Source organism: Magnolia sinica, chromosome 13 (assembly GCF_029962835.1).
Source record: "Magnolia sinica isolate HGM2019 chromosome 13, MsV1, whole genome shotgun sequence".
Classification (NCBI taxonomy): Eukaryota; Viridiplantae; Streptophyta; class Magnoliopsida; order Magnoliales; family Magnoliaceae; genus Magnolia; species Magnolia sinica.
This window is the reverse complement of record NC_080585.1, coordinates 17,124,497-17,139,066: the sequence shown is the minus strand read 5'-3', so window position 1 is coordinate 17,139,066 and position 14,570 is coordinate 17,124,497. Positions and strand designations below refer to the sequence as shown.

General features: G+C 41.1%; 2 protein-coding genes across 3 annotated transcripts; one reads left to right on the top strand and one right to left on the bottom strand.

Annotated features, from left to right (window-relative positions):
- Positions 1–5,216: 5,216 nt before the first annotated feature.
- Positions 5,217–6,941, top strand: LOC131223010 (aquaporin TIP2-1-like). The gene is made up of 3 exons (XM_058218288.1): positions 5,217–5,397; positions 5,729–5,979; positions 6,504–6,941. Exons 1-3 carry the CDS (start codon positions 5,271–5,273, stop codon positions 6,870–6,872), a joined length of 747 nt encoding a protein of 248 aa, XP_058074271.1. The 5' UTR covers positions 5,217–5,270; the 3' UTR covers positions 6,873–6,941.
- A 1,835-nt stretch (positions 6,942–8,776) lies between these two features.
- LOC131223009 (photosynthetic NDH subunit of subcomplex B 3, chloroplastic) lies at positions 8,777–13,732 on the bottom strand. Of its 2 annotated transcripts, none has more exons than XM_058218287.1 (6): positions 13,445–13,729; positions 13,236–13,346; positions 13,081–13,137; positions 10,365–10,427; positions 10,206–10,268; positions 8,777–8,974 (listed from the first exon to the last, which is right to left on the bottom strand). In XM_058218287.1, exons 1-6 carry the CDS (start codon positions 13,652–13,654, stop codon positions 8,927–8,929), a joined length of 552 nt encoding a protein of 183 aa, XP_058074270.1. In that variant the 5' UTR covers positions 13,655–13,729; the 3' UTR covers positions 8,777–8,926. The 2 variants fall into 2 exon arrangements, with proteins under 2 accessions (XP_058074270.1, XP_058074269.1); XM_058218286.1 differs by lacking the exon at positions 8,777–8,974 and adding an exon at positions 9,000–9,412 and having other exon boundaries at positions 13,445–13,732.
- Between the last annotated feature and the right edge of the window lie 838 nt (positions 13,733–14,570).

Here is a 14,570-nt window from a genome sequence, read left to right as displayed (position 1 = left end):
CACAGTCATTTCCAGTCATTTCATGGTCAATTCCCTTCACTTCACAGTCATTTCCATGCATTTCACGGTCAATTCTCTTCACTTCACAGTTATTTCCATGCAGTTCATAGTCAATTCCGGTGATTCTACTTCACTTCATAGTCATTTTCATTCATTTCACGGACAATTTCCTTCACCTCATGGTCGGTTCCATGCATTTCATGGTCAATTCCCTTCACTTCATGGTCAATTCCATGCATTTCACAGTCAATTCTAGCGATTCTGCTTCACTTCACGATCAATTCTATGTATTTCACGGTCAAACTCCTTTCATTTCACGGTCAATTTCATGCATTTCATGGTCAATTCCGGTGATTTCCCTTCACTTCAAGGTCATTTCCATTCATTTCACGGTCAATTCCCTAAACTTCACGGTCATTTCCATGCATTTCATGGTAAATTCCCTTCACTTCACGGTCATTTCCATGCATTTCACGGTCAATTCCGGTGATTCCACTTCACTTCATAGTCATTTCCATTCATTTCACGGACAATTCCCTTCACCTCACGACCGTTTCCATGCATTTCACGGTCAATTCCCTTCACTTCACGGTCAATTACATGCATTTCACGGTCAATTCCGGCGATTCTGTTTCACTTCACGGTCAATTCTATGTATTTCACGATTAAACTCCCTTCATTTCACGTCAATTTCATGCATTTCGCGGTCAATTCTGGTGGTTCCTCTTTACTTCACTGTCATTTCCATTCATTTCACAGTCAATTCCCTTCACTTCACGGTCATTTCCATGCATTTCACGGTCAATTCCGATGATTCCACTTCACTTCACAGTCATTTCCATTCATTTCACGAACAATTCCCTTCACTCCATTCATTTCACGAACAATTCCCTTCACTTCACGGTCATTTCCATGCATTTCACAGTCAATTCCCTTCACTTCACGGTCAATTTCATGCATTTCACGGTCAATTCCCTTCATTTCACGGTCAATTCCCTTCATTTCACGATCAATTCCGGTGATTTTGCATCACTTCACGGTCATTTCCATTCATTTCATGGTCAATTCCCTTCACTTCATGGTCATTTCCATGCATTTTACGGTCAATTCCCTTCACTTCATAGTCATTTCCATGCATTTCACGGTCAATTCTGATGATTCCACTTCACTTCATAGTCATTTCCATTCATTTCACATACAATTACCTTCACCTCACGGTCATTTCCATGCATTTCATGGTCAATTCCCTTCACTTCATGATCAATTCCATGCATTTCACGGTCAATTCTGGTGATTCCGCTTACCTTCACGGTCAATTATATGTATTTCACGGTCAATTCCCTTCATTTCACGGTCAATTTCATGCATTTCATGGTCAATTCCGGCGATTCCTCTTCACTTCACGGTCATTTCCATTCATTTCATGGTCAATTCGCTTCACTTCACGATCATTTCAATGCATTTTACGGTCAATTCCGGCGATTCCCTTTCACTTCACGGTCAATTCCCTTCATTTCACAGTCAATTCCATGCATTTCACGGTCAATTCCCTTCACTTCACGGTCATTTCTATGCATTTCATGGTCAATTCCGGTGATTCCGCTTCACTTCACGGTCAATTCTATGTATTTCACAGTCAACTCCCTTCATTTCACGGTCAATTTTGGTGATTCTACTTCACTTCACGGTCAATTCAATACATTTCATGGTCAATTCCCTTCATTTCACGGTCATTTCCATGCATTTCACGGTCAATTCCCTTCACTTCAAGGTCAATTCCACTCATTTCACGGTCAATCCCCTTCACTTGTAGTAATATCGATACTTTCGGTTATCAGCGATATTATCAACGATATTAATAGTGTTTCTATATCCTTGGGCAGCGAAACTTGTAGCGATACCGATATTTCCGATTATCAGCGATATTATCAACGATATCGATATTATTTCCGTATCTCTAGCCAGCGAAGCTTGTAGTGATATCGATATTTCTGGTTATCAGCGATATTATCGACGATATCGATATTGTTTCCGTATCTCTGGCCAGTGAAACTTATAGTGATATCGATATTTTTAGTTATCAGCGATATTATCGACGATATCGATATTATTTTTATATAGAATTGACCGTGAAATGCATGAAAAGGATCATGAAGTGAAGGGAATTGACCATGAAATGCATAGAATTGACCGTGAAGTGAAAGGAATTGACCGTGAATTGAAGAGGAATCACCGAAATTGACCGTGAAATACATGGAATTGACTGTGGAATGAAGGGAGTTGACCGTGAAATACATAAAATTGACGGTTGAGTAAAGCGGAATCGTCGGAATTGACTGTGAAATGCATGGAAATGACCGTGAAGTGAAGGGAATTGACTATGAAATGCATGGAATTGACCGTGAAATGAAGGGAATTGACTGTGAAATACATAGAATTAACCGTGAAGTGAAGCGGAATCGCCAGAATTGACCGTGAAATGCATGGAAATGACCGTGAAGTGAAGGGAATTGACCGTGAAATGCATGGAATTGACCGTGAAGTGAAGCGGAATCGCTGAGATTGACTATGAAATGCATGGAATTAATCGTGAAGTAAATGAAATGAATGAAATTGACCGCAAAGTAAATGAAATGGATTTTCGACCATCAACCTGATGGAATCTTGGAAAATAAATAGGTTGGTTGGCTAAAGTAGCTTCTCCTACCCCAAAATCATATAGGGTACATCAAGAGTAACTAATTTTGGTTTAGAAGATATTCTTGTTAAATGAATAAAGAAAGAAATGAAAAAAGAGAGAAAATTTTTTATATGCTTAGATATACATATTTATATAAATATGTCTTAGAGAAAAATGTAGGTAGAATAAAGTAATCCATGTAAAAAAAGAAGTGCACACGTGGATGTGGGGCCCACCAAAATCCATGAACATTGAGTGTGGTGCCCATTCAAAATTATATGGGGCCGAGGATGGGACCCACCCAATTAAAACAAACTGGGCAACACCACTGTATAGACATCCAGAGGTCGGCGGCATTACCACCGGATTAGCGGTATTACTGTGGTATAAATCCAGTAATAGCTACGGTTATAGCTACGGTTATAATCCGTAGACCCAGCCTCGCCGGCCGATCCACTTGAAGGAAAAAGCAGGGGCATTTTCGACCTTTGACAACTCGTCCGTACATCTGGGGCTTATTCTGGTCAAGTAAAAACGAGTGGGCTAAGCGGGTAAATGGGTCGTACAGTGGCAAATTTCTCTTTTCTCCTGCCTCGGCGAACGTGGGACACGGACTGCAGTCGTTTATAACACTCCCATGATTTGTAGGGTCCACGTTGTATATTTGAAATCCACTCCGTCCATCAGGTAAGAAAAATTATCTGAACTGTAAATTCATAATATAGATTAATTAATAACTCAGATCACCTACACCAGTTAGAACAATGTAAAATTCTCCCAAAATCAAGTTCGAAAGGTATGGGCCGGCTCATTATTTTTTCAGGATAATTTTTTATTTTTATCTTATTCCCTGTGAAATACATGTGATTAACAGATTTGATGAAATATACACGCAATTATTCCTATGGTTGGCACATCCATTGTTTCAAGTAGTGCTGCATATCTGAGCAGGGAAGCGGATTGGTACCGAGTAACTCCGTGTAGCGTACTAACTAAACTCCATGGAGCCACCATAGATACATGTGTCTTATCCACGCCGTCCATACGTTTTTCCAGATCATTTTAAATCCTTGGTGTTATATCCAACGCCCAAGTGGACCACACCATAGGAAACAGAGGAGATAATGAGTTCCACCGTTGAAACCTTCCTAGGGCCTACAGTGATGTTTATTTATCATCCAACCTGTTCATAAGGTCAACAGACATGAATGAAGGGAAAACAAAAAATATCAATTTGATCCAAAACTTCTGGGCCTCAAGAAATTTTCAACGGTAGGCATCCAGTTCACACTGTTTCCTGTGGTGTGGCCCAACCGAGCTTTGGATTAGCTTTAAATTTAGGATCATGCCCTAAAATGAGTTAATAAAACGGATGGACGTTGTGGATAAGAAAAAAACATAACGGTGGGCCCCACAGAGTTTACCCAGTACGCAACGCTTTCTCTTAGTTGTAGGGATAGCGGACCGGGGGGGTGTTTTAAAGCACGGGTAAAACAGATGTTAGCGGTGCGTGGGGCCCACGTATGCATTCATTCTGCCGTCCGTTAGCGGTCGGTAACATGAAGGAATCATTTATTGGCTGTGCGACATCGATCAAAGCACTTTCATTGCAGCTGGCGGTGGCAGGGGCGGGTAATTTCTCGACTACATCATGTCTAATCATGTCATCTTGAACCGGATCGCGTCTGAACCGGTCTGACCTAGCAAGGTCCGACTAGATTGCGTGGGTCCCACCGTGATGTATCTGTTTATCCCCGCCGTCCATCCCTTTTCTCATATCATGCTAATATGCTAGAGTCATCTATGGTGTGGCCCCCTCCTCTACTGTACATTTGATCCAGTCCGTCCATTGTGTCCTCAGTCTCACGCTCAACGTAGAAACTTTAAAAAGGTCTAACTCAAAACTTAGATTGGCTACACAGGAACAATATAAAACATGCTTCACGTGCTGTATACTAAATGAAACCGTCCAAATTTCGGGCCCCAAGTCAGATGAGACTATTAGCAATTCAAGTGGCCGATTGGTTATATACCTTAATAGTTTGGAGGGCCCAAATGAACATTTTAACGACTCTAATACAAAAAAATAGTGTCCATTAATCAAAGGTTAGGATCATTCAATCAATTCAACTATCGGCTTATAACCTTTATGCAGTATAATTGGACAGTTTAACTCGGGTTAATCTTAAGTGCATGAACGGTCACTCTTCCACATCACACATGCAGAAATTGCGAGACGTGGGGTATGATCTAGGCCATTATCAGGTGGTGGCCACCGTCAGCATGCCTCTCATGATAATAATAACAATAATAATACCAGCCCCATTCCTACGTGTAATATCCATCGTCGGTCGTCTTTTTGTAACCGTCCATGTTTTGTTATAGACGTGTGCCCCTCTCACCGAGCTGAGCAGCATGATTTCAGCCAGATAGTGGGTCTCTCTCTCTCTCTCTCTCTCTCTCTCTCTCTCTCTCTCTCTCTCTCTCTATATATATATATATATATATATATATATATATATATGATCGAATGTGCTTGAGGTTGTGAAGGATCTACCTGTCCGTCTCTGTGTCTACTCAAGAAAACCTAATGGCTTGTATTGCGTTTGGCCGCTGCGATGATTCATTCAGCTCAGGCTCCTTGAAAGCCTACCTGGCAGAGTTCATATCCACCTTACTCTTCGTTTTTGCTGGTGTTGGCTCTGCCATTGCTTACAGTCAGTGCTCCTTTCCCCCTCTTTATATCTAACTTGATTTGATACTAATGACAGCTTGATGATCCAGACCGTTGATCTGATGTCAACCACTCTGGATTGTATATTTCCCAACAATCTTCCATACTGGAAGTTCATAACTGTCCGCTAATGGACCACTAGTTCTCTCATGAAAGGTTTAGGATCTTCTAGTGTGGGAGATTTTTTGGGGCGACGTAGATGGGTGAGTCCCATCATATCAATGGTCTGGATCAAGAATCATATGGGCCACTGTGATTATACAGTGATGATGAGTGTAAAGAAATAACAAGGTGGTGGTGGTGGTGGAACGCAGATAAGTTGACGTTGAGCGGGGCACTGGATCCAGCGGGGCTTGTTGCGATTGCTGTTTGCCATGGCTTTGCACTGTTCGTCGCGGTATCTGTGGGAGCAAACATCTCAGGTGGCCACGTCAATCCAGCTGTCACCTTCGGATTGGCTCTTGGTGGCCAGATCACCATCCTCACCGGCATCTTCTACTGGATTGCCCAGCTCCTCGGCTCCATTGCCGCTTGCTTTCTCCTCAAATTCGTTACTGGTGGCATGGTACGATCATTACACACTTTCAATTCTTTTTTTTTTTTTTTGTTAAGATGACCGTATTGAAAGAATCAGGCCTGTCCATTCATCAGGTGGGCCACACTTCAACGTTGACCATTGTGTGGTTGGAGTATATTTCGGAAATCACATTGTTCTGATGATGACCAGTGGTCCATAGAGAAGTTCATGATTTAGACAGTCTAGATCATGAACTTACGTGGGGGTTATGGTTGACTAATCCAAGCCATTGTGATCTGATGGGCCTGTGGCCATGCACCCAAAATCTCCCAAGTTGGAAGAACTTGACCATCCAATCTTTTCTTTTATTCTGTTAGTATATTTACTAATATGTATGTCTACACGTAACTGTTGTATTTTGTTTAAAATTTTATATTAAAAATAAAATTTTAAATATTTCGGTTTCCTACGCATTTAAAATTTCTGTCGACTTGAGTCTTGGGTTTTGTCCCACATAGGATTTACCAAAGGAAATATTCTTCTATGTGTGACAGTTGTCGCTGCTATTGTAGGTAATTCCCACTCACAGCTTAGCAGCAGGAATGGGAGCTGTTGAAGGAGTAGTGATGGAAATCATCATCACATTTGCCTTGGTCTACACTGTCTACGCAACGGCCGCTGATCCGAAGAAGGGCTCATTGGGTACCATTGCCCCCATTGCCATTGGATTTATTGTTGGGGCTAACATTCTTGCAGCAGGCCCATTCTCAGGTGGTTCGATGAACCCGGCACGTTCTTTTGGGCCAGCTGTCACCAGCGGAGACTTCAAAGACAACTGGATCTACTGGGTCGGCCCACTCGTCGGTGGAGGTCTCGCCGGTCTCATCTATGGCAATGTGTTCATGACCTCCGAGCATGTTCCCCTTCCAAATGAATTCTAATTTCAGCTCCATCTGCTTGGAATAATTGGGAGGAAGAATTCATTTTGCTTTCCTTTGAATTATTATTATTATTATTATTTTATATATATTAAGTGGTATGTATGTTTCGGTTGGTAAAACATGTGTAAAACTATGTGGTTAATGTTGTATTTCTTATGATGGATGGGTTAGTGCACCCACTCTCTGTTGCAACTTGCAAATGTTCTTTCTTGTTTTATATATATATATAATTTTGGTAGGTGTGCCATCAATATCATCAATGCATGTGATCCGTTTGTGACACAGGGATGGACGTGATGAGGTCGATGATCATCGTCTTTCTCAAGGGTATAACTACTCCGAATTCATGGAGCTTCTCTAGACTCCTCACAAAGATTCCTCGTATGCACGAGAGAAAATAAGAAAAATAAAAATAAATTCTAGAAATTCAAATTTTGATTGATAAATGATAAAAAAGAATTTACAACCCTTTAAATAGTAATACCAAACGTGGAACAAGTTTTAGAATCAAACTCCAACTCGAACTCTTTGAAATTCATGACTTAAAACTTACTATTTATAGGCAGTCATGATTTCCACTAGACTTCATGGTTTTCGGTCAAAAATAGTGTCCGGTTTAGCTTAACCATGTCATTCTCCTAATTTTTCTAAACACTTTTCATGTTGACACAACTCCTAAAGCTCAAAGGATAAGGGTTATAATAAACTAAAACTTACTATAAATAGTAAGAAAGAAAATAAAAATGGATTTTCGACCGTCGATATGATGGAATCTTGCAAATTCGACGTGGGCAACATGGCTACGCCGAGGGTTGGGTGGCTAAAGTAGCTTCTCATACCCCAAAATCATATATGGTATGTTGAATAACTCATTCCGGTTTGCAAGATACGCCTATTTTAAGGTTCTACCGGTCCAGATAACTTCCGCCTCGGATCGGGCCTTCTCTAGTGTATCTTGGACATGAAAGTGTCCGCGACCCGCCTACATCAGTTTGGAATTGTTCCAATAAATTACCATAGAAAAATGAGGGGTGCACCAATGGCTGGCATGTTCATATGACCAAAGGTTTTGATGAGAAAGGTTGTTGAGTGCAGTACCAAGAGCCGGTGTACACTTCTTTAGTTATTGATGCCAGACCAAATAGCTCAATGTTGAAACGCACCATGTTTACCACTGAGCATGGCTTGAACCTGACCATAAGACAATTAATTACAACACATAAACAAGGTAGAGGATTTACATCGGCACTTTAGCCTTTTAGATCTGGGCTCATTTTTTAATGGTCTAAACAGTTTATAAGATGAGACTCACCTTAGATGGATAATAGAATAAGAGCTGTTGGAAGATTTTAACCCTTTGATTATTTGACATTTTCCTTTGAATATGGACTATATCCTTAACCTTTGAAGAATCTAGGGATTAAAATATTTAGAGTTTTTTTTTTTTTTTTTTTGAATATCCTCTATCCGTTGTCAGACTAATTCCTCTCTAAATAGGCAGAATAGATTGCTTCTACCATTAGAGGTTTCCCATTGTCAGACTCATTCCTCTCTAAATGGGCAGAATAGAATGCTTCTACCAATAGCGGTTTCACAACTGCATATACTGCCTGCCGTCTATCCATAATAAGTGAGAATTCATAAGTGTTTCATGGCGCATCCTACTGTAATAAGTCAGGATGTACTCTACCAAACCTCAACATGATGATCCTGTAGATGACACAATCAAGAATCCAGGTTTGAAACATGTAGAATCCCACTTTTCAATTAAAGCTATTTTCTTTGAGAAATTGAAACTAGAAAGAGAGACCATGTTCTTCCAATGCTCACATTTTCCTCTTTAAAAATAAATAAATAAAAGAAGAAGAAGAAAATCACAAATTCGTATATAGGAACATTCAAGCTCTAGGAATAAAGATTTTCAAATCATGGTTGCTAATGTGTTCTCTTTTCTAGAAAAGAAGAGATATTTTACAATTTTTCAAATAACCATGACATGATCTCCTTTGTAATAAAAGCTATTGCACGACTCAAGCTGCCTACATCAAGCCTAATTAATCCCATTCATGTGCTTTCCACTCAGGCAACGTTTGGATGACAACCTTCATGAAATAGAAAATGCAATTTCATCCAATCAATGGTTATTAGGAAAGGAGACTTTCCTCATGTTTCAATCACAAAAATACATTATGTATCATGAGCTCCACTATGCCCACATGCGGGCACAAAGCAACTCATGTACATGCCCCCATGGCACATTGGTACAAGATTCAATCCATTCATCAGAGGATGTTACTGTGTAGATGCACTAGTCCAAGAGTCAGTTCAGTCCAATCATTCTTATGGCACAGTTTATGAAATAAATATATGGCTGAATAAAACACTGAGGAAGTTTTCTTACAACTGTTTCTATCTTTGTGGTCCAGCTGCATATATATAATTATATATTTTTGGTGGGGGAATGCCTACATGGTCAGACCCACCTGGTGGACAGCTTGGATATTGCACCTATAGGCTGCACTGGCACATGGACAGTATTCCTTGCATGAGCATGTGGGCTTAGCAAAGCTCACGAACTATAAACCTACAACCATGTTATTTATGAAGTTCTGTTTTGGAAGCCCTTAAAATTCAGGCTGGTCCACTAATCAATATCAGGGGTGAAAATGGGTCGGCTGGGCTGGGTTTGGACAGGCACTGAATGGCCTGATTTTATTCAGGGTTAATAATCAGGACTGTGCCTGGCCCATTGAAGTAATAAATGGGCCATTCCTGGGCTACGGTGGGTCTTAATAGAATTTTTTTACAAAACCTAGACCATGGCCCTACCCCCAAAATCAGGTCTTGGTCTGGTCGATGGGTCTAACCTACAGACCTCAGATAACTGGACCTGACCCATATGGTACCAAGACCCAAAACCCAACAGGGTGGCCTGGTGGTTGCCAGCCCTGCTTACCCGGCATACAACACATATTTCAAATGTGGACAGTTGGCTATTTTTTGAACTGTCCATCTAGTACGTGTGTGGCCCACTTGACAACTGGACTGGCCTGATTTGGGATGAGTGTGCAACACGCATTTCAAATGTAGACGGTTATCCTTTTTTAACTGTCCATTCTTGTACATGTGTGGTCCGCTTGACAAGAGGACTGGCCTGATTTCTGGGCCAGAGCACAGTCACACAGGTCCCACTTGAACATCCCAGTTCTTGCACAGGTGTGTCACTTCGACACGAACGGGGTGCTTGTGCTTGGCGCTTGCAGAGAAACATTGCTATTTTGTCTACTCAGGCAAACAATGGTTTGCAATCTCTTTTTGAGACAGAGTACAGACCTGGCCTCTAGAGTCCTCTTTCCCAACCATTGTTTGACAAGCGAGTCTCCATGTCTTGGGTTTCTGCATTTCGCACAGAGAAAAGTCCAAAGATACTTTAAGAAAGGAAAACTGGACTTTATATATAAAATAGAGTATAAAGAGACAGAAAATCAATACCTTTTTGAGGATTTCCTTCTCTTTATCTGTACGTGGGTTTAGCAGTTCCTTACCTGCAACAACCTGCAAATGTAGACCATATGAGCTCAAATTCAACATCTTTAAAACAAAATGGAAAACCCCCAATACAGAAGGGTTTTGGAAATGGACTGGAACAGAGCCTTTCCATGCCTAAATCATGATGAGAGTAGTCAGGCCCAGGACCCTCTGGAACATGAGCCTAAAACTCAAGCCTGATGTCATTTTGGGTCTTATTGCATGCTCAAGTGCAGGCATGGCAAGATTAGTTATCGGACCAGAAAACTACCACCTGGGGACTGTGGACCAGGCCCAAAGTAAGCTGATATGGTCAGCCTGGCATTAGTTCAGGGCAGCTCCGGAGCTGTCTAACTAGCCCAGCCCATTTCTTGAATGGTTTGGGCCACATTTAATGGGGCATTGACACGGGATGGGTGTGATGAGGTCGAGCACCGTCTTCCTTAGGGGGAATCCACGAAGAGAGATAGAAAATAGAAATAAATTTTAATAAAATCGGAAATAAATTGATTGATTATAAAAAATGGGTTTACAATCCCTTAAATAGTGATATAAACCCTGGGAAGAAGGTTTGGAATCAAACTACAACTCAAACTCCCTAAAATCGTGACTTACCATAAATAGTAAACTTACTATTTATAGAAACGGTCATGATTTCCACTAGAAATAGTAAGTGTCCTAATTGGCCTAACCACGCTGTTCTCCTGATTTTTCTAAGCACTTTTCTTGTTGGACAACTCCTAAAGCTCAATGGATCAAAAGTTATGATCAAACTAAAACTTACTATAAATAGTAAAAATGAAAATAAAATGGATTTTCGACCATTGATCTGATGGAATATTGCAAATTCAGTGTGGGCAACCCGGTATAGCGGGGTTGGGTGGCTAAAGTAGCTTCTCCTACCCAAAATCATATATGGTACGTCGAATAACTCATTCCAGTTTGCAAGATAGGCCTGTTTTAAAGTTCTGACGGTCCGGATCACTTCCACATCTGATCGGGCCTTCTCTGGTCCATCCTGGACATGAAAGTGTCCACGGCCCGCTCTACATCAGGAATGGATCAGGTTGAGGCCAGAAAGTTAGAGCTGTTATGTAAATGGGCTCAGAACCCTACCCACCGACACGACCTTCTTTTGACATCTTATGTGGTGATAATGGAGCTGAAGCCGTGTCCTGCTCAGTAAACAGGCGAAGTAGAGTGGGGCCTGGTCTTTGTTTTTTGGGTTGGGCAACAAGGCTAAAGTCTAAATCCATTTAGTAACTGCATCGGGTTTGGGTTGCAGTTCATGGGTAGTGGGTCAGGCACAGGCTCAAATTCTTGTACTGTTTAGCACGTGGCTAGTGCTCCGGATTGATTTTTGAGATTGCTTGGAACCAAAAAAATAAAATCCAAATCATGGTCGATGGAGCGTAGCTCAATAATTACTCTAATTAGATGGTCTAACAATTAAAGAAAAAGAAAATCCTCAGTGATCAAGAGTCGTTACAGAGTCCTAATGGTCACCATTCCCACTTACACCACCAAGTACTATGTCCCAAAACTAACTAAAAATGCAAGAGAACGTAAGAGAACAGTAATTAAGAGAGTGAATGGTAAAAACATGCATTAGACTACAAAGCAAAGATTATGACTCTGAACACTATGTCCGGAATGAGGGCATTCCTTGTTTAGGCACAAGAAATATATAAAAACTCACATAAACAGTTTGAATGGTACGATGTGGCATTCAACCAACACTCAAGAATTCTCCAGAAAGTTTTTGGATAATTTGTACAACTCTCATAGGAAATTCCTTTAAAAAATTCAGTCTTCTCTACACAACTCTAAGATTTTAAGCTATTTTAGATACTTACACGTACACACATGATGTGCAAGTTTCACATGTACAATGTAAGTCAAAAATGTCTGAGTCCTTATAATGCAAGGGCATTTTCACACTGGGCTTGAGTGGGATGACCTGTGGAATGCAGGGGTACACTCGAGGTGGGCAGCTCGTGTGAGGCGGGTGACTCATGTAAGGCGGTGTGGGGCGGGTGGCTTGTGTGAGGTGGAACCCATGTGAAGTGAGGCCCACGAGAGGGTTCGTCCAATGTCCTAACCCATGCAATGTGGGACTTGGACTATGAGATAAAGGGATTGATTTGCCTTGCTCTATCAATTCGAGCTTTTAGAGCAAGTGTTAATGGCCCAGCATCACCTTATTAAAGCCTCCACCTCCTGGTGTGCCATAACTATCATTACATAAAGATAACAGTGACAACTGTTATATGTTATGGGTCATAACAGTCATAATGCCCCTGTTGTGGCCCCTGTAAGTGGACAGATGATTCTCGATAACATGTATAAGAAAACTGGTCCAATCGTCAATCTTAAACCATCCATTCAGTGCGTCCTGTTTTGTATTGCTTATGCATCTTAAGAATCAGTTTGATCAAATGAACAATTGGAGTTGAACTCTAATCACTTGGGCTTTTCGAGCCGAGTTTTGTTGAGTCCGAGGTTCCAGAGTCTGATCGAGTTGAATCAACCCGATATCGACCGAGTCGAGTTGGGTCAACATACACATGGACATGGCCCCCCCACCAACACCAATCTGAAATAAATATGACCTAAGACATGATAATGTATTATTACTGAGCTAAGACATGATAATGTATTATTACTGAGAATGAACTACCTCAACTAGACATGTGCCACACGTGCCACCTCCTCCACAGTTTAGTAGAGCTCTTGCCTAAACAACAAACACCCCCACAGATAAATAAGTAGAGAAAAATCAAAGAAATTCGACTCGAAACAAACATATGGAGAGCATATAAAAAAGAGCCTTACATAGGGTCCGTACAGATCGATATCGCCATCCAGCATTATATCTCTCAGCTTCTGTCCACCACACGCAGAACGCGTGTGTATATCCGGTGATCCGTCCGGTAGTAATACAGACTGCAAAAAACCCATTTTATTACCAAAATGCCATTTACCTTGTGCAATGTTGTATACCTAAAAAGGAGGAAATAGAAAGAAAGAAAGAAAGAAATTACATGGACGAATGCAAAATCAATGGAAGGTGGTTCTTCTTGGGGGGTGGCTTCTGATTCAGTTCCTGAGATTGTGGTATCTATGGCTTTGATTCTTCCTCTAGAGTAGTTTAGATGGTTTGGGAATTTGAGGGGTTTCTGGGTTTTATTATAGATGTTAGAAGGAAGTGAAAGAGAAGAGAGACAAGGAGAGTTCAGCTGAAGAATCCCCATTTGAGAGAGAAGCTTGATTATATTGCTGTTTTGATGAATTGGGTTTTTTTTATATCTTGTCTTTCCATGTATGTGGTTCTTCTGTTTTCTCATCAGATATGACAGTAGGGGTATTTTGGTCTGTCTACAAAGAGAAGAAGGGTATGTTGGTCATTCCCCTCCACCGTGTCATTGCTGCGCACGTGGTGTATATGGACAGGGAACGGATTAGGCGTGGCTCTGCCATTAGGGCGCACCTCGATGTATTTATTGTATATCCACACCGTCCATCCGAATTTTCAGATCTTTTTAGTGCATTATACCAAAAATGAATTACATAAAAATCTCAGATGGACCACACCATAAGAATAAGTGGTAATTGAACGCTCACCATAAAAAATTATGGGGCTCACCATAATGTTTATTTTCCATCCAAACTGTTGATAAGGTCACACAGACATGGATGAAAGAAAAAAAATAAATATCAACTTGATCCAAAAGTTTCGTGGCTCACAAGAAGTTTTTATTAGTCGGTCACCACTGTTTTCCGTGGCGTGGTCCACCTGAGATTTCGATCTGCTTCACTTTTTAGCGTACGTCCCTAAAATGACGGGGAAACGGATGGACGGTGTAGATATACAACAAATTATATCAAAGTGAGCCCCACAGTGACGGCATTACCAAACTCGGTATTACCCCGAGGTGACCAAATCCGGTCCCTATTTTGGGCCACTGGGCTTAGTACCGACCCCTCCAATACTCATATCTCGGCACTGGTTGGTGCTACGGGCATCCACTCCCAACGTCCATTTTACCAGCTCATTTTAGGGCATGAGTCCAAAAGGTGATATAGATCTAAATCTCAAGTGGACCACACCACAAGAAACAGTAATGATTGAATACCCACCATTAAAAACTTCATAGGGCCCACCAACCT